The sequence below is a fragment of the Hyposmocoma kahamanoa genome, unplaced genomic scaffold (assembly GCF_003589595.1).
Source record: "Hyposmocoma kahamanoa isolate Upper Pololo Valley unplaced genomic scaffold, ASM358959v1 160, whole genome shotgun sequence".
Lineage (NCBI taxonomy): Eukaryota > Metazoa > Arthropoda > Insecta > Lepidoptera > Cosmopterigidae > Hyposmocoma > Hyposmocoma kahamanoa.
The window spans coordinates 4,900,835-4,918,554 of record NW_020653575.1 but is presented as its reverse complement, the minus strand read 5'-3'; the positions used below and the strand labels follow the sequence as shown (position 1 = coordinate 4,918,554).

The following is a 17,720-nucleotide window of genomic DNA, read 5'->3' as shown; positions in this document are numbered from 1 at the left end:
GTCGTGATCTATAGCATGCAGTCGAGAATTCAACTCCGTGCAGTCTGACTTTTTTTTATATTGACGATAGTCCGAGAAACAAAAGTAGCAGTTGGCATTCTTAAGAGAATAGTTTTATTTTCTGAAACAATTTGATCTTTAATAGTAACGGCAAAAGGTAACGATTACTTGAGGGACGTGAATTTGTGGACAAATTGAAATTAAGGATTTCGATAGTGATGTTTATTTCCCTAAAAGTTAAGTCAGCGGTTTGAATACAATGATAAAAGTATACTTCGTTCCAATTCATTTTGAACAAAAAGTAAACAAACAAGTCACTGACCCGACCATAGACGGTTTAGTGATGGCCAATTGTAACGCCAACTACAAATCGATTAATTAACTGAATGAATCGATTTGTTCAATTGAGTCATACTAGCGGTTTTCTTTACATAACCTATATAAGTATATTTAAAATATCAATTTAAATCCTCCTTCAAATCCTTACACTTAGATACTCGTTCGATTGTGATTCAAATGTTCGATTTAATAATCGATTACTAAACTTTAATTAATTGAACCCAATTATTTTTTCGAACAGCACTATGCAACCATAGGCAAGTCATAGAAGTATAGATGAATAATAACCTCACTTTTGGACTGCCATTTTCAAAATACGATTTTACGATGCTATTCAAATGAATATTGTTGGAAAAAGTGATGATATATCAAGTCGAAATCTTCGAAATATACGTGAAAGTGTTACTTATTCGATTTATTGAGTGATTGCTTTAGAATTTTAACCAAACAGGTTTGTTTACTTTTTGTTCAAAATGGACTGGAACAGACTACATAAGTAACTTCTTCCATTTCGACATCAATAAAATACACTGAGCTCCTCAACTAGGCTCGCGGCGATAACAGCACGAAGTGAGTGCAGTTGTAGACACATATCGATTTCGCGATTACAGTCCGTTTAGTAGAAGCATTAGGGTTACGAGGGAAACATATCATTATTGGTTTCTCCTCATAATTTGACTAACGGCGTCAATGAAGATGTTTTACGAGTAAAAACGTTAATGTAGACATTAAAGCTCATGCAATTCCCTACAAAATATTGATGCTAAAACAAACCTAATAGTATATCTCAAGTGCACTATAGGCGCAGGAAAAACGAATTCATTTGCCAGAGCTGCTACAGGAATTATCCTAACCGAAATCCCTATTGAACGATGATGACATCAAGCGAAACTCGAGACCTTCCCAAAGCCAATTGAAGAAATGATTAGCCCTAAGTCAATGTGGTGACTTGTTACCTTCGTGTACTTCCTTTTCTTACTCTCTTTTCCTCAAGTATTAGCTCTCCTCAGCTCCAGCTCATGATCAGTCATCGTCAAACCCATCGTCATACCTCGCTTACCTTGTAGAGTCACTTTGATTCTGATCGGCTCCTAATTCGTCGCTTCAACGACACGTAACGCTATCTACTGGTATACTATGTCCTTATAGGTACTGTTTGACATTACTGCTGCAAATTATTGTCAATCTCCGCCAAAACTTAATCAAAAGTTCAACGAAAAACATTTAAACGTAACAGCATGCATTATTTTTTATTGATCTCTTATCGAAAACTCGAATGGCTTCCGAAGTCAATTTGACAATTAGCGCCAAATTCACAGATAACAGAATGTATTCAAAAGTAGTTGTAAAGATCCGGCAGCAGAAGTGAAATATATGTATAAATCTGATATCTGATCGTTTAATCTGGACCCTTAATTACTTACCGATACTAAATAGACCGTGGAAAAATAAACTGAACTCTTTTTTCTATAAAAATAATTATTTAATCTAATGTGTGCTGCGACGTCAGTAGTTGTTCGTAACTTTGGTTTGGTTTTTCAGGACACGAAATTACACAAAGTATATTCTTATACAAATTTTCTGACTCGCAAAGCCATGGTTGGGAACAGATATTATTAAGCTAGTTACAGCCGATGCGAAGTCATTAGCAAAAGTAGAGCTACCAAGGTGTGTAGGGTCTCTTTATTATTTTTAATAACATCTATCAGAGTGTACAAGTCTCATACAATGTAGTTCAGATTTTAAGTAAATATTACAAGTACGTAATTGATCGATGACGAGGATGATGATGTCGTGTTGACCGAAATAGACAGGATAATTTTAACAATTTTTTTTTGTCAAACTTAGATATTTTACTAAAACACAATAATGCAGAAAGCTACGAAATGCCTAAACAGTACAGTAACTTAGTTGACGTTGAAGATTTAAGCGTGCCGGTGATGTTGTTCGTTTCGGTCATTGAGACCAAAATACTTAACATGAGTGCAGATTCTTGAAACTCTGATATGAAGCGACGAGTTCCGAAGACCAGCAAGTCAAAACAAAATACTCCTCTCGTCCATTTGAAAACATTTAGGATCAAATAACAAAAGCATATTTCCTAGAATTAAGTACCAACGATTCATGTTGGATACATGGAATTCCGGGAAACTAAAATTGTTGTATCCATCCCGATACTTTTACTAAATAGGTACACAAGTAACATTTGTGTAGTAAGTAGGTTACCTAAATTCTTATATAGGTACATACTTACAATTTCAATTATATCTCCGATACAAAACTTATGGAGCCATAGCGAACTTTGTAATAGTTCTCTTCCTACAACTGCTGCTAAACTGCGACAGTATTCTTAGTGCATTTTTAGCGCTTTTTTATGGGATAACAGCTAACGCAATCATGAAGTCATCCATCTTGTCCCATAGAAAAAACACAAGTATAATATAAAAAAAATGTGATGACCTTCACACCTCTGATGTGGTATATGTGACATCTATCCCAGATGATTTGCGTGATATTTAAGAGATGATTCTACTCATGAATATAAACTATAAAATAGCTTTTATTATGGAGACACCTCTGAAATTGTAGAGCAATATTGTTTAGACCATAGGGACCGTGTAAGTAAAAAGGTTTATTCCCTATAAATGATCTCAATTTTCGTAACGAGTAAATTCACCTCGTACAAATTTTCCAGATCATTTGGATGTATCAGTCTGTATTTTCTAAGTCCACGTGGAAAATTAATTATTTTTACATTTTGCGGCACAGCTGTTGAGTAATGAATTAAATATCTAGTTAATGGTATTCGCGCGGAAGAAACGACATCAGCGGGTTCCGAAGTCCACGAAGCAAGCTGTATTTTAGGTACCTAATTAAGCAACATTTTGACTTCACGACTTTTACGCAATTAAGTGCAGAACGAACTGTAAGAAGGTAGCAGTGCTGTTTTTCTTGCTCATGTCGCTTACATAAAAATCGTCAACCAGGGTTAGTAACTGCTTAATGCGAATGATTCCAGATTACTTACGATTGACTAAACATACGGTGCCCATTGTGTGTGATGAGTGCCTCATCAGTTACAGGTGGAAGACAGGCTGATGATTTTGATGTACGAATTTATTGTATGGTTAAACTACGTAAGAATTGGAATAGTTACAAAAATTATGAACGGATAACTAATAACTCGATTACAATGCACAAGAAGAAATCGCAAAAGACGGTTTAATCTACTCTGATTGCAAAAAGACCTTCCAACATGATAACATCACCAATTGCGATTAAAGTTTAACGAGGTTAGGATCTAGGAATATCTAATTCTGAAGAGCTATAAAGAAAGGGTGTTGCTAAGTTTATTGACAGAAAGCGTTTACGCAATGTACGTTATAGCCATTTATAAGCACGTAAATAACCTATAGTAAATTCTGCACAAAAGCACTGGTTATTTTAAAATAGGTTTTATGTGTTTACACCTAAACTCCGCAAAATTTACTGGACTAGAACGACACAAATGATGGTTTATGAAGTATGGCATGTGTTACGATCAGTGAAATCCAAAATCGATGTTAAAATATATCAACTGAACCATGACACTTTTAAATCATAGCTATAACTGAAATTGCCTCTTGAGCTCCCCATGACTGGGCGTGGCGCCACAATTTTTTTTTCCAGTTTAATTACCGTAAAACAAATGTAACCGAGTAGGTATATTAGTGCACATTGAACAAACATTTAGCTCAATAATCCGAACAATTAAAGAAATAACTATATAGCGTAATATGAAAATAAACTTAAATTGTTCAATTATTTCTCCAACAGCGATTTATCAATGATTTGTGGATTTTAATTTATACTATGTTCAGGAGTAGTAAAAAGGGAAGTATAAGATAAGATAAAATAAGTATTATTTTGTGACATTACAAAAACATAATTTGTAGGATAGTTTTAAGTCGTCCTAATTTTGCCCAAATCTCTTTCTAATCAAGGTAAATTTTACTGAGTATTTATTATCTTTCACGATATATGAAGTCCACATTAGTCTGGATCATTTCGGCCTCGACGATAATAATTAAATTAAACAATACGATAAAAGCAAATAAAGAACCACCCAATTTTTTTATTGTTTAGCTGCCTACTTACAGGATTTGGTAGATTTTTGACGATCGACACGTGTTTTTTGTCGATCAACATGTGTGATACAAAATCGAGTACATATGTAAGAAGCAGACGATCGATATCGTATTTTCTTGTAGATCGACATGTCGATCGTCAGAAAATCGAGCAAATATGTAGGCAACTAAACACTTCAGTGGCTATTGAATCAGCGCTCGTTATACATTTTCTGATTATGTGATTGTATCTATATGATACAGTACCTTCAAAAATATCCGTCGGTTATCTTCTGTTGTGTAAGCTCAGACTGAAAATATAATTAGGTTATGATCGGATGTAACAGTCATCACCTTGAGGTTCAAGATTATGTATTTGCAAATGTCCTATCTAATGTTTCACAATTTAACAGATGATCGATGTTCATCCAAATCACCGAAGAAGTTCCTTACAAAAAGGAATGAAGATGAAGGCTCTGCACTGGAGACGCGACTACACACTATATCAACCGTCTTTAGAATAAATACATCCCTCGCATAGTAACGATTGCGTGTCATGCATTATTCATCCGTAAATGTTGGTGTATTTTTCTAAATATTATGGAGAAAAGTGGCGTTTTAGAGATTTTATCGTATTGATTAACGTCTACAGATATTAGCTGAAGTAGATCACTCGTTGCTACAGCTAAATGTCCAGGTAAGATGGTTCACTAAAGTTTAAAGCTACTTTGTAGTGACGTATGAGTCGAACAGAACGCAGCGAATCAAAAACATCACGCATCCTGTACTTTCATCGTTTATATTAAAACAGTACAGTCGACATAGTATGTATATCTCAACATTTCCGAATTGATTAGAATGTGTTTTGCGCTTCCACATTCTATTACACGGGCTGCATAAATCGCTGACACCTGCCGAAGTTCTGCAGGTGTCGCTGACACCTGCGTAACATTACAAGACGGAAGTTTTGTCATACTGGCACACGATCGTCAACATAGACAAAAGGACTCCCATGGTTGACACAATTTACAATTTTAAATACGGGATTCCTTGGGCACTTCAATAAGCTTATTACTTTGTAATTCTGTTTATACCAGGGGTATGGAAGTAACTGGTCTCAAAACTCTGCGGCTGCTTAGATGATAGTGGGTTACTGCTAAATTTCTAAGTCACAATCTCAAAAACATTGGCGATAGCCGTGTGTAATCCTCGATGACTTTGTTACCAAATGGCATTGTTTCCTTTTGATCTTACGTTACTACTGATGGTAGAATAAAACAAAAACCCATCGGAAATATCTACGGAACTGTCTCATAACGTCATACAACGTGGCTTTCGTGCTATTCTGCCGGCTGATAAGATGTGCGTCAAATTGGGGTGGGGGAATGAAATTTATTTTCCCGTCCTACCACCAGTAGTAAATTCTAGCCGGCTTAACCGAAGACACAAGATTATACGATTGCATTGTTGAGCTCGTCTTTTCAGTACCATCGTTGAAACCACAGTATCATATTATTTGTTGGAAGGTTCGACTGGCTTAGTAGAAACTGTTATTTAAACGGCAGCACTGAGTCGGAAAGACGACGTCTACGCTTTGTCTTCTCAGGCCTATCAATTTATGATATGATGGAAACTAATTTAAGAAATAGCGAAAGTCTAAGTTTTAATATTAAGATTGTTGAATAAAGAAATATACGTGCTGATAAAAGTGGTTAGAAATAAATATCACATCGGCCTTACTTTCTCGAACTCTTATAAAGAGTGACTATTCAAGAGATAACTTTCTATTAATTTAAATCTTATAATATAATCTTTAAATATTATCAAGGGTTTTAATTTGGACGTATTACTTTGAGAATAGGTAAAAGCCAGAGTGTGAATATGAAGAAAATGTGGTGTGAAAATTTTGAGAAAGTAAGTCGACGATGTAGAGTTTATATCTCAAGCCTTGTGGACAGAATTCTAAAATAATCTACGATCAAAATTGTAGTAGTTGCCTTGAATTAAGTTAATCTTTAAAGAAAAATGTGATAGAGCAGCATCCTCATTCTTAGCTGTTCGTGCCGGATTGTCTTACTTATTGGGGAAGTCAAATGAAAAAAGCTATCCGTTTGAAGCCAGGAAAAATATAAAATAAAAACAACAATTACATTAATAGATGTAACTTAGAATTGAGACGAAAATGAATTATTGATATCACATCGTAGCACATGAAATGCAAAATCCAATTATGTTAATAACGTTTTTCCGTCAAAATTGTAAGTTACGTTTGTTTTGGTATTCGAGACGATCTCGCGAGACGAATTTCCTCCATAAATCCGAGTAAATACATAGATAGATATCGCTTTACCAAAATGAGACATTTAGACCACAATTTTTTTTTCTTCGTTCCGCCTGTAACAGCCGGACTAGACCACAAATATGTATAGGTACTTAATATTCTTTTTATTTTAGTGCTATAATTATTTTGTCTATGTAATCACCAACAAATCCAAGGAGCATTTACTTTGAAAATGAAACTAATTTTTCGAATCTAAATGGGAGTATATTTGTTATTTTCAAACAAACCAACGTTTCGGGTACTGTACTGGTTTCATAGTCACAGAAATGCAATCTGAAACGTTGGTTTCTTTAAAAAAAAAAAAGACGCGAAATAGAGCTTAGAGATAGAGAAAATTATAAGTAATAATCGTGAAAACCTAAGAACTTGACGAGTATTTACGTTGTTCACGTATTTAATAGCGACTTTACACAATTAAGGCTCAACAATTAAAGTACCTACGAAGAAATAGAAAAATCTGCCATATTAATAATGGCATTACTTTGAAAATTGTTTTTGTATTTCGTTTCGACGTTGCACCGGAAGTTCAAAAGTTTTGTTGACATTAAACATATTTGAAAACACGATTTTCAACGTTTAGCGGCTATTTCTATACAAAGTTACAGCCACTAATTCGTCGTTTTTTTTTATTTTATTTAAGCAATATCTTATTTAGCGTGCGCTCTTCTGCAATCCTCTGCATTCAACCTAATGTGTGCAGATATAAAAGGCTGCACATTCACCAACGACGTAAAAGAGTATCTATGATTCTAGTACAACTTTGTTGAAGAAATTTCACCTTAATAAATAAAAGATGTGTGTCCCGTTGATTTCTTTTTCCACAGTAATTTATAAAAGTATCGGTAGTCATATCGAAAAATGTCGATTTGTATTAGCTGGTTGTGGATGAGCAATTAACTCAAAGTAGTACATACTTGCGTGCAAAAATTTGCTGGCACCAAGTCAATAATAAGCCTGCGCCATTTCAATAGATCGTTATCTTTTACTAACAGCACGCACGTAACCGACCGATCAAAGGTTCAAAATCAAATTGTAGTATTAAATTTTTTTAAATCATAATGGAAAATGAAAGGGGTGTTAAAAAACTTACCAAATATCCATCCTCTTCAATACTTTTCTAAATCTTGCTAGTAGTTTAGAATTCCGTCGTCTTGATTGGAGTTTTTCATACGTTGTTTCCAGAGATAAGGTTGTAAATTCACGCTTACCGATTTGGGGAAAGAAGTAACTATATTTTCAGTAGAAAGTTCCTAAGTAAACGAAACTGTTGCAGCAAATTATTGCCACATTTTAGTTTCTTTTTCAGCGCAAGTCAATCCGTATTTTGCATTACATCATATAATACAAATAGAATCTCGCAGACCTTCATGTACACGTATTAGAACATCCGAAAGAGTATTTCGTCTTAGTCTAATCACCACTATTTTTGATGAATTAGTAATTCACTATAAACACTAAAATTTCAAGAGTTCTTAAAGCTATTTTGATGATTGTTTTTAGATTTTGAGGTACAAAACAGAGGGTGTGTTGTGGGCCATTTATTCAAAATTACCAAAGTTCTTATGTCTACTTAATTAATTAAAGTCTAGTCATTGAATTGAAATCTCTGACATATTTTCAAAGGAATGTATCCTAGGAAAATGATGCAGATATTAATTGAATGTGTCGTATAGCTACCTGAAGGCAATGAATGCATCGCCCAGTTCTCCTCCTACGATGTGTACACCCCCCTCTGGAATGGAGAGGCCGCGAAAGAAATTCCTAATGTCCAGCGCATTGGCCGACCACGGCAGGTTTTGTAGTCGTATGATGACACTCATGATGCTCCAATGTACCTATAAAGAATAGAAAAAGCCTGTCCATATTTCGATTTGAACGTAATCACAGGTTATAAAATTCCTAATACAATTCTACGAACAGTAATTCCTTACTTCTGTTACCAAAATCATCCTTTCCGTGCAGGTCAGTGCGGTATGCAGGGGAGATTTTATTTTCATCTTATTTATACAGTTTAGGAAACTGCACGATCGAATAAATATTACAGTTATACATAAAGATCTGCATTCAGAGGCTATTAAAAAAATTTTCATATTCGACAGACTTCTAAAATCACATGGTAAGTAATGGTAATTGCATTGCTAAAAAAGATACGGAGAAAAACAAAAGCTGTCTATACAATTATATTTTGTTTTGTGGTGTTTTATTTGGTACTTCTAAAGCTAATTACAGATATCTGAAATATATCCTCATATTTAATATATGTATCCAAGTTTAGAAGAAAGATGTTGCTTCTGTAACGTATGACGTATAGCAAGTGCAAAACCTGAGTCAAACTGAGATTCCCTACTAGAGATGTGCACCGTGCCGCCGCTGCAGCCGATGTGCGATGATTTTGCGACGCCGTAGCCGATGTGACATGATTTTAAGACGCCGCCGCCGCCAGCGTAAAATCAGCGAGGCGAAAATGTATTTCATTTTTAATAAGGTTACCACCTTCTTTGTCAATTATTTATTACTTCAACAATTAAAATTAATAACGTTCCTGTGTACGTACATACTGACTATTCCTCCCGATAGACGGCGCATAAATGCAGGTGCTTTTGAGGTGTGAAACTCCATAGTACAAAGTGGAGAAAACGTTGAATATTATACAATAGTTGGTAGACAACGTTTGTGCTCTTTTGACACCTGAACAATATATGCCACGCCGATCACGCCGCCGCCGCCGGTCGAAAAACCATCAGACGCAGCCGCCGCCGCCGCCGCAACGATTTTGCGATCGGTGCACATCTCTACCCTACTATATAATCTTCAAAAACAATGAAGCGACAAGAGCCTAACTTAAAATGTGATGGAAAAATTTTCTACTTCATACTGCTTTAAAGGTGAATTTCATTAAGGATTAATAAAAATACTCATATCAGTTCCCCTAAAATTGTGTGTCCGTAAATGTACACACGCCAGCACATCAGGCTACACATTGACGTATCTTGTTCCGTTGCACTGGAGGCGATTTTCGAACAAAAATGTTGTAGTCTGATGTGTAGCTATCCGTACATAGTATAACTTTGAGAACAGTAGACTGTTCTGAATCTTTTGTACAATAGAATCAACTCTTTGGTAATTAGGAACTGATAAACTGGATAGCTTATTCTCTCAATCAAATTAAATATCAGTAAAATAAAGACAACAAAATTGTAATGCAAGATGTTAATGTAAGTAATCATAGAAATACTAGATGATCAGCTACTTTAGGGTTGTGTTATCTCACAAACACAACTGTACACACTTCAAAATAAGTGTCTCCTAGTTAGGCCGCTAACAGATTGAATGCATTTGCAGTTAATGCGTAAAGTCGTCAACGTCATGCAGCCGAGACCACGAGTGCATGCAGTTTACAACGCTCACGCAGTCGAGGACTCACATAACGATTTCACGCATTAATAATTGCACGTAGTCGAAACCGACTTCATGCAGACGAGGACTCAGCTGCATGAAGTTGATTACGACTGCACGCATTAACTGCAAACATGCAGTCAATCTGTTAGCAGCCTTAGTCACACTATGTTTGAAGAGTCATTGGTGGACGTCTGCTGCCCAGATAACACACAACCTCATGTCTTAAATACCAGAAGACTTGGCAAGACACAGAGCTGACACTAGAAATTTCCAATGACGGAACATATTTACCTAAACTTCTACAACATAATACAGAAAAAATAGTTATATTTTTTGTTATACTTAACAAAAGCTTTCTTCTAATTATACTACTGTAGAAAGGTGTTTGCTAGTTACTCATCAGAAATGTAGAACAAAATGTAACAACTCCAAGATTTCCGAGGGATTATACTTTCTAAATGTATTATTTCCTTGAAATCCAGGAAAATAATTATACTCTGCCTATTGCAATCCATAATGACCACACTTCTTTTAATGTGTGCAGTTTTCATAGTGGGTAGCAACCATACCCTGTAAGGAAGCACTAATGACTCGAAAATATTACTGGACTATCCCTGAGAGTGTGGTATTTTAAGACTTTAAACATAATGAGGTGATTAACATTATTCTCTGAATTTATCAATTAAAAATATAATTTAGCTTGGTTAGAGTTACACAGGTCAAACTTTGTGAACTCTAGTGATGGGACACAAATCAATGCAATTGAGATCTATCATATATTTAAATGTGTTTTAACTGCCACCTTGGCCTAACAGTTACCACACTGGACTGCCATGCAGAGATCCCATGTCTGATTCCCGTGTCTGGAGAAATATTTGTATGGCCTACATTTATTTCACTCAGGAGTTTGGGTGTAATTTATGGTTGTCGGCTTATGTGTGTGTCCATGGCAGTTGCAATACAGGGTTTCCCTAGTGCAGGGCTATAAGTGTGTTTGTGCATTATCATAATGCTTATAACTGAAATCAGTACATTTTTTTATAAAACAAGCCAATGGCAGATTAAAGCGGAAAAGAATCCTCCATCTGACCGAATAGAACATGATGGTGCATGCGCGCCTAAATCGATACCTTTTATGAACACTATGTCAACTTAATTTTTGGACATGTTTTTATTTTGTTTTGTCACTAAATTCAAGGAGCATAATATTAACAGTAAATGACCACTAAATAAACTTGGCATAGTGTTCGTTGGAGGTATCACAATAATGCCTGTTCACTCTTGCCTTGAAAAGGCTCAAGTTTAAGCATTCAGGGAATAAGTCTATAATCAGTGGATTCCACTAAATACCTGTTCACCATATAAATGTGCAAACCTTAACCATTGGAATGTCCTCAACATAGAGGTGGAACCCCAGCCTAATTCGTTAATAACGTCCGCCTCATGAATGCATTGTGAAAATAAACATGAACAATATTTCTTAGTGAATCTAATCCAACAGTGCTGTGTGGATTTAAATGACAGTGTGTTAATTTGTGGCAATACATATATGTATTATAATTATTGTTTTGTGATGTTTAAAAAATATAATTTGTAGGACACTGCTACAAATTTACGTTCTCTATCATTTGCTGAACTGCCCTTCTTATCAAGCTAAACTTCACAGCATATAGTATACCTACATACCATAATGGAAGTGATGTATTGTTACATGAATGTGGTGTTTTTTAATAATCTTGTTGTTTTGTACAATGTTGTAAACCAACTATAATGTAATTTTAGGTATGTGTGTGTAGATTACATGGATCTCGAGTTTTGAAAGCTTTTCAATGGACACAAAGCTGTCTTGTAGGTACTTCTTACTACTATGTGTACATTTTAATATAAAGTGCTTTCAGTCCTTAGTGAACAGTAAAATCGCCGTTTTACACAAATGCCGATAACATTTTATGCAGTAGATTGTTCGAGAACTTATTCAGGCTACGTAGAAGCGTAATTGTACTTTATTACATAGAGCCTAATGCGTAATTAAACCTGTACAAAAATGCATCACAACTTACACAAATCTCCTTACTAAACTCAAGTTCATGAGTAGCTTAATCAGTTCTTCGGAAAATGTAGAAATTATAATCTCGGAAAAATAAATAACCATAAAAATTTCTGTCAAACGCTTGAACTCGCTTATTCAGGTAGCTATTGAGGCATATCTAACATGATTACGATTAATTAAGCAGTAATTAAATTAACTACATAGCAAATAAATCGATATCTAGTAAATTCACTTTTTACACCGTAATGACGCCACGACATAGTTTCACTGACTTACCTACAGAAACGCTAAAAAAACACCATCAAACACTAAATTACAGCAGCGTAAACATTTTTACACAAAAACAGTTCACAACGCAGCGACTATCACATCCGAAGATTTAGAAATCATCCATGTATGGAAAATATAAGTTTAATTCTATCCTCTTCGGAAAGACGTAGCAGAGAGATGACACAAGCCGGACGATGGCAAATGAAAATCAAAATGGCGCTGGCCGAAATGAAGAGGTAGTGGGGAGGGAAGGAATCAGCGCTGCCAACTGCCGAAGATAGTTTAGGTCCGAATCAGTGTTGCCAATTTATAGAGAGTTCCGCAAATTGCGGGAATTTCAACTCGATTGAGGATTTTGTGGGGATTGGCCCTATGTGGGGAAAATGCGGGAATTTTAACATTTTATCACTTTGTTTATATACCAGCCCATTGCACTAAGTTATACTATCGATTGCTGATGCATCGTAAGTTTGATAGTTATTAAAACACTAAAATTGACGATATCGATATTTTTTTCAACATCGCACATCCCCCGGTTATATAGAACTATTCGGTAGCATTAGAACGCTTGGTTCTGAATTGAAAAAATATTACTCGGTGCGTGTTAAATGCGTGAAGAAAAACGAAAGTAACTTTTGCTAAACAAAGCCGAGCAGTTGATACTTCCAAACCACAATTTGTCATTCGTCAAATTTAAATATTAAATTTAGGTTCTAAACTTTATTTACTCATTGATTATTTCTAACTTTAGTGTCATCAAAATGCGCAATCTTGTCTATGTCAAATAACTACGTTACTTAATTTTATAGTCAAAGAAAATGATTTATGTTTTTTAAAGACTAATTAATGTTTAATCTCGTTAAAATAAATAAACGATTTAAGGTCATCTGATTTTATAATTTGTTCTACATTTTACATTCTGTGTGTCATTTATATTCAAAGCAAACGTAATAGATGATTATATTTTAATTTCTTAACCTTTTGTTGCATTTGTAAACGATGAATTTATAATGTAGGGAGTACCAACGTTGCTCTCCCCAAATTTTGCGATTTTAACTTTGATTTTTGGGGATTTTAAGCAATTGGCATTGGCAACGTTGATTCGAATCCACGAGTAAATGTTTTTGAAAAATTATTTAAGTTAGTTAATAAATGTAGATATCATCAAGTTTAGAATAAAAAAAATGAACATGAAAAAACAAATAATTGACTTGACTAAAAGGGCCTATTCACTACCTTAATGATAGTCCGCCGCGCAGGCAGGAGACTGCTCACACACTATCCTGCATATGGCCCACGTATGGAGTCTCGTAGTCGTAGGACGCATTGCAGAATTGCAGGATGGCTTGCACGCTACGACTACATTCATAAACCTGCATCACGCGGCCGACGACGGCTAGGAGGATTGCAATGAATGCCACCTCTTAAGACCCTGTTAACATGTTGGGCAACATGTTAACAGCTTTCAATGCCAACGCTGATTTTTAAGAAGAAAATTAATGATGATTTTTAGGATCCTTACAGGAAATTTGGTTTTCAGTATTCTTCAAAACATAGGAATTAAACGAGAGCAATTAAACATTCATTTAGAAATCGGCAACGTTTTATAATTGACGTTCAAAAAGTAAAGTAATAAATCCCTCGTGAAGAAAACATAATAAAATCTTTGCTTACGTTTCCCGAGAGGAAGATTTTATGGCGAATTTAAGTCTTATATTATTATATATTAAATAATAAAAATGTAACGTTTTGTAAAAAGAATTTGAAGTGTTACCTTTTTTTTTCGTTAAATTAGTTTTATAATTAATCACAAAATCGTTTTAATTTTCTGGGGGTCTACTCTCGATCTCCGTACGACATCCGTCCGAAACAATTACTACCAAATGAAAAGACGCGTGATGCGAATGAAGCTTTATACTTGATACTTGTCTTTCAATTTTGTCAATTAATACTTATTTAACAGTAATTGTTTCGGACGGATGTCAGACGGAGATCGAGAGTAGACCCTCTTGGCCTTAGGACATGTTACGTTGACATATATAAATCAGACGTTATATGTATATGAAGCATTTCGACATCGAAAACATACACATGTTATTGTCTTTGTTTAACTATTACGTGCTGTCTTAAGTCAAAAGAAATAACATTACATTGGTCTGTGTCAAATACGGGAATCGAAAATACGTAACGTCAACTTAAATGCCAACTGTGTCCATTTCGCAGTACATGTGGTACATGATACCGTTGTCAAAGGGAAGTGTATTATAATGAAATTGGACAAAATACTGACAGTGAAAATAATTAGGTATTAATAAAACTGCGACGCTGCAGCATTAATGGATGTGGCTTTAGAAAAAGTGCAAATCAATCGAATGTTACGTTGCACAGGCATGTGTTATTTTTTTGTCTATAAATCACACAATAGCCCAAATATTTCATGTAATTAGACTTATTTAAGTAGTTTATTTATAAATCTTGTCAAATTTTGCTTTTGTTACCTACTTTAGATTGCCTGTTTGTTTGTATATTTTAATGATCGTTGTTAGCGATTATTTTGAAATAGTGTTGATCTTGTAAGCATACATATTATCGATATTCTGTTATTAAAACAATTCACTACGAGGTTTTTATTGTTTTATTATTATTATTTCAAGTTTTCCTACAAATGAAAAAAGGAAGAAAAAATGGTTGGAAATCATAGGACTGCCGAATATAAACGTTGGATCAAAGACCATCTTCATTTGTTTGCTTCATTTTGAAGAGTCAAATTTTAACAGAACTTTGAATGTAACTAGATTACATGACAATGCTATTCCATCATTAGGTTTATTGGTAAATAATTTTATATTCAATTTAGGTTAAACAAGACTTATTTTCTAATTATTCTCAGTGGCTGAAAACAAAATTATCCACTCGTTTCTGATTTTTCCCAATGACAACTGTAACTTAAAAACGACTATTTTCTTAAAGCCTGCATTACAATGACATGTTAGTCCAACGTTGACGGGTAAAGGCCAATACCAACGTATAGACAGCCTATTTGCCTTGCCTTGCCATCGTTCGGCTTACTAATATGATACTACTCGAGATTAAATTATTAGACTTGTGTTTCTTTAGGCATACTTTGCTTACAGTAAACTAAAGAAACAAAAAAAAAACAGTTTCAACATTCAAGCCATACATTTGCATGTCCATAATGACTTATCGATAGATTATGGTACAACACTAAAGAAATCCGCCATTTGTAACTTTCAAATTTTGGTTAATAAGCACGTTGATTCTGTAGCTAGGGCAGCTCCTTTCTTTTATTTTTTTTCCATCTTCTAAGCTCTGGACAGACATTATATGATTAATAGAATATCTAGTTAATCTCATCTCTATGGCTGATATTTTCGGTTTTTTTTTCGTTTGCATGTTTATGTAGCGGCAACATTATTTTCGTTATCTGTGACTCCTTACTGTCGGGAGAAGGAGCGTTTGTCATATTTTACTGAATAAAAGTGAAAAATTGTAAAAGCTTTAAAAATAATTTAGGATTCTTAACTTATTATAAGAAATATAGTGTAAGTATAAAACATTCTGGTTAGATGATTTTTTCACATGCGTGTAAACAATAAAGTAGAAAAAATATTTTTCGAAATAAAAGTGGCGTAAATATTCAATATTATATTTATTGCGATGGTAATTTATTAGTTTTCATTGTAGAACAAGTGCAAGATATATGATCCGATGCTACAGGTCCAAGTTCCAAAGATTTTTTGATGAAAAGATCAGTTTTGTTTACTATGTTCATTCATGGTTTTAACAATATCATCTCAAAATATTGTTATTTTCTAACTAATTTTAATTTTTTTTCAATCTGTTTACAACAAAACTGAATTTTAATAATTTTCACAAGTATTACGTCCACATGTTTGTTCGTAAACTGTGCAGACGAAATTTTTCATAAAACCTTAATAACCTTTAACGAACACGACCTTTTTGGGATCAGTGACCTGAAATTCAGAAGAATTAGAGAGCAATGACCCTAAAATAGCAACCATGGCTGCCTTGATTCCCTGCTAGAAGTTTTCATTCTCCTTTCGACTCTAGTTTATTTTTGTTCACCTATGTAAATAATATTTTAAAACATGTCATTGTCATAATTGATAATTTTTATTATTTTCAGGTACTGATGGAATAAAAGTAAAATGAAGTAATAAAGTGTATTGCTCAATATTTTAAGTGCAAGATTGAGTGAAGGTACATCTAAGGAAGCATATTAAAGGTGTGCTAAATGAACGAACGGTACCCTGGGTATCTCTTTGGAACTCCTGTCAGTAGTTGGGACAGGAGTTTTAATTCTATGGAGAATGTGAGTAAATCTTCATTTCTATTTTTGTAATACATTTAGTGTCTAAAGTTGTGCTATAGTACCACACCACTTATTTGGTATTTAGGAATGGTATTGCCTCTACTATTATCGAATACCAGAGTAAGCCTGTATATTTTACCCATAATAATAATAATAAAAAGTCTAAAATAATAATAAAAATAGCCTTTATTGCTTATACAATCCAAATGTTACAATATAATTAATTTGTAGAAAATACGTTCATCATTAAAAAATATAAAAATATCTTAAACCTAGATGAATATTAAAAATAATAGACATAAATTTCAAATTAAAATTAATACTGAAATAATTTGAAGATTAATAATTCATAGGAAATGAAACTATTTTTCTGGATTTAAATCGTGTATATTTGTTTTTTCAAACAAACTGAAGTTTCTGGCCCTTTACAGGTCCCATGGTCACAGTTGATTGATTTAAATGCGGAAAAATAGTTTCATTTCCTATGTGTAACAATCGCGAAAACCTAAGAAATCGATATTAATAATTCATTATAAATAAATCTGTGTACATCATTTTCCTATAATGAAATGCAGTCCATATCATCAGGTTGTCTTTTGACATAGGCCTCCTCTAGAGACTTCCCCAGTTTCCCTTGTCCCTTGCCTGTTGTTGCTAAAATGGGCCAGCCATCATCTTCCCATCTTTTTCTCTGCCTTCCATAAGTAAGCCCATATATTTACCCGTAGTACCACACAAACCTGAACCCAAAATGAAAAGTCTGTTGATTCTTTCTACTAGATGTTTGTTTTGTTTGAATTACCTATATGATTTTGTTTTTACTGTTAAAGGACAGAAGACATATTATTTAAGAGAACAGTG

General features: G+C 34.2%; 2 protein-coding genes across 2 annotated transcripts in view; one reads left to right on the top strand and one right to left on the bottom strand.

Moving 5' to 3' along the window:
- LOC113225362 overlaps positions 1–12,747 on the bottom strand; it is a 33,639-nt gene extending 20,892 nt beyond the window's left edge. The window contains exons 1-2 of the mRNA XM_026457646.1: positions 12,512–12,747; positions 8,464–8,621 (exon numbers count right to left, since the gene is read on the bottom strand). Coding sequence (XP_026313431.1) covers positions 8,464–8,606 — 143 coding nt within the window. The 5' untranslated portion in view covers positions 8,607–8,621; positions 12,512–12,747. The remainder of the gene's footprint in view (positions 1–8,463; positions 8,622–12,511) is intronic.
- Positions 12,748–16,781: 4,034 nt separating this feature from the next.
- Positions 16,782–17,720, top strand: part of LOC113240626 (sex-lethal homolog) — a 64,480-nt gene continuing 63,541 nt past the window's right edge. Inside the window, exon 1 of the mRNA XM_026477963.1 lies at positions 16,782–16,859. Coding sequence (XP_026333748.1) covers positions 16,782–16,859 — 78 coding nt within the window. The remainder of the gene's footprint in view (positions 16,860–17,720) is intronic.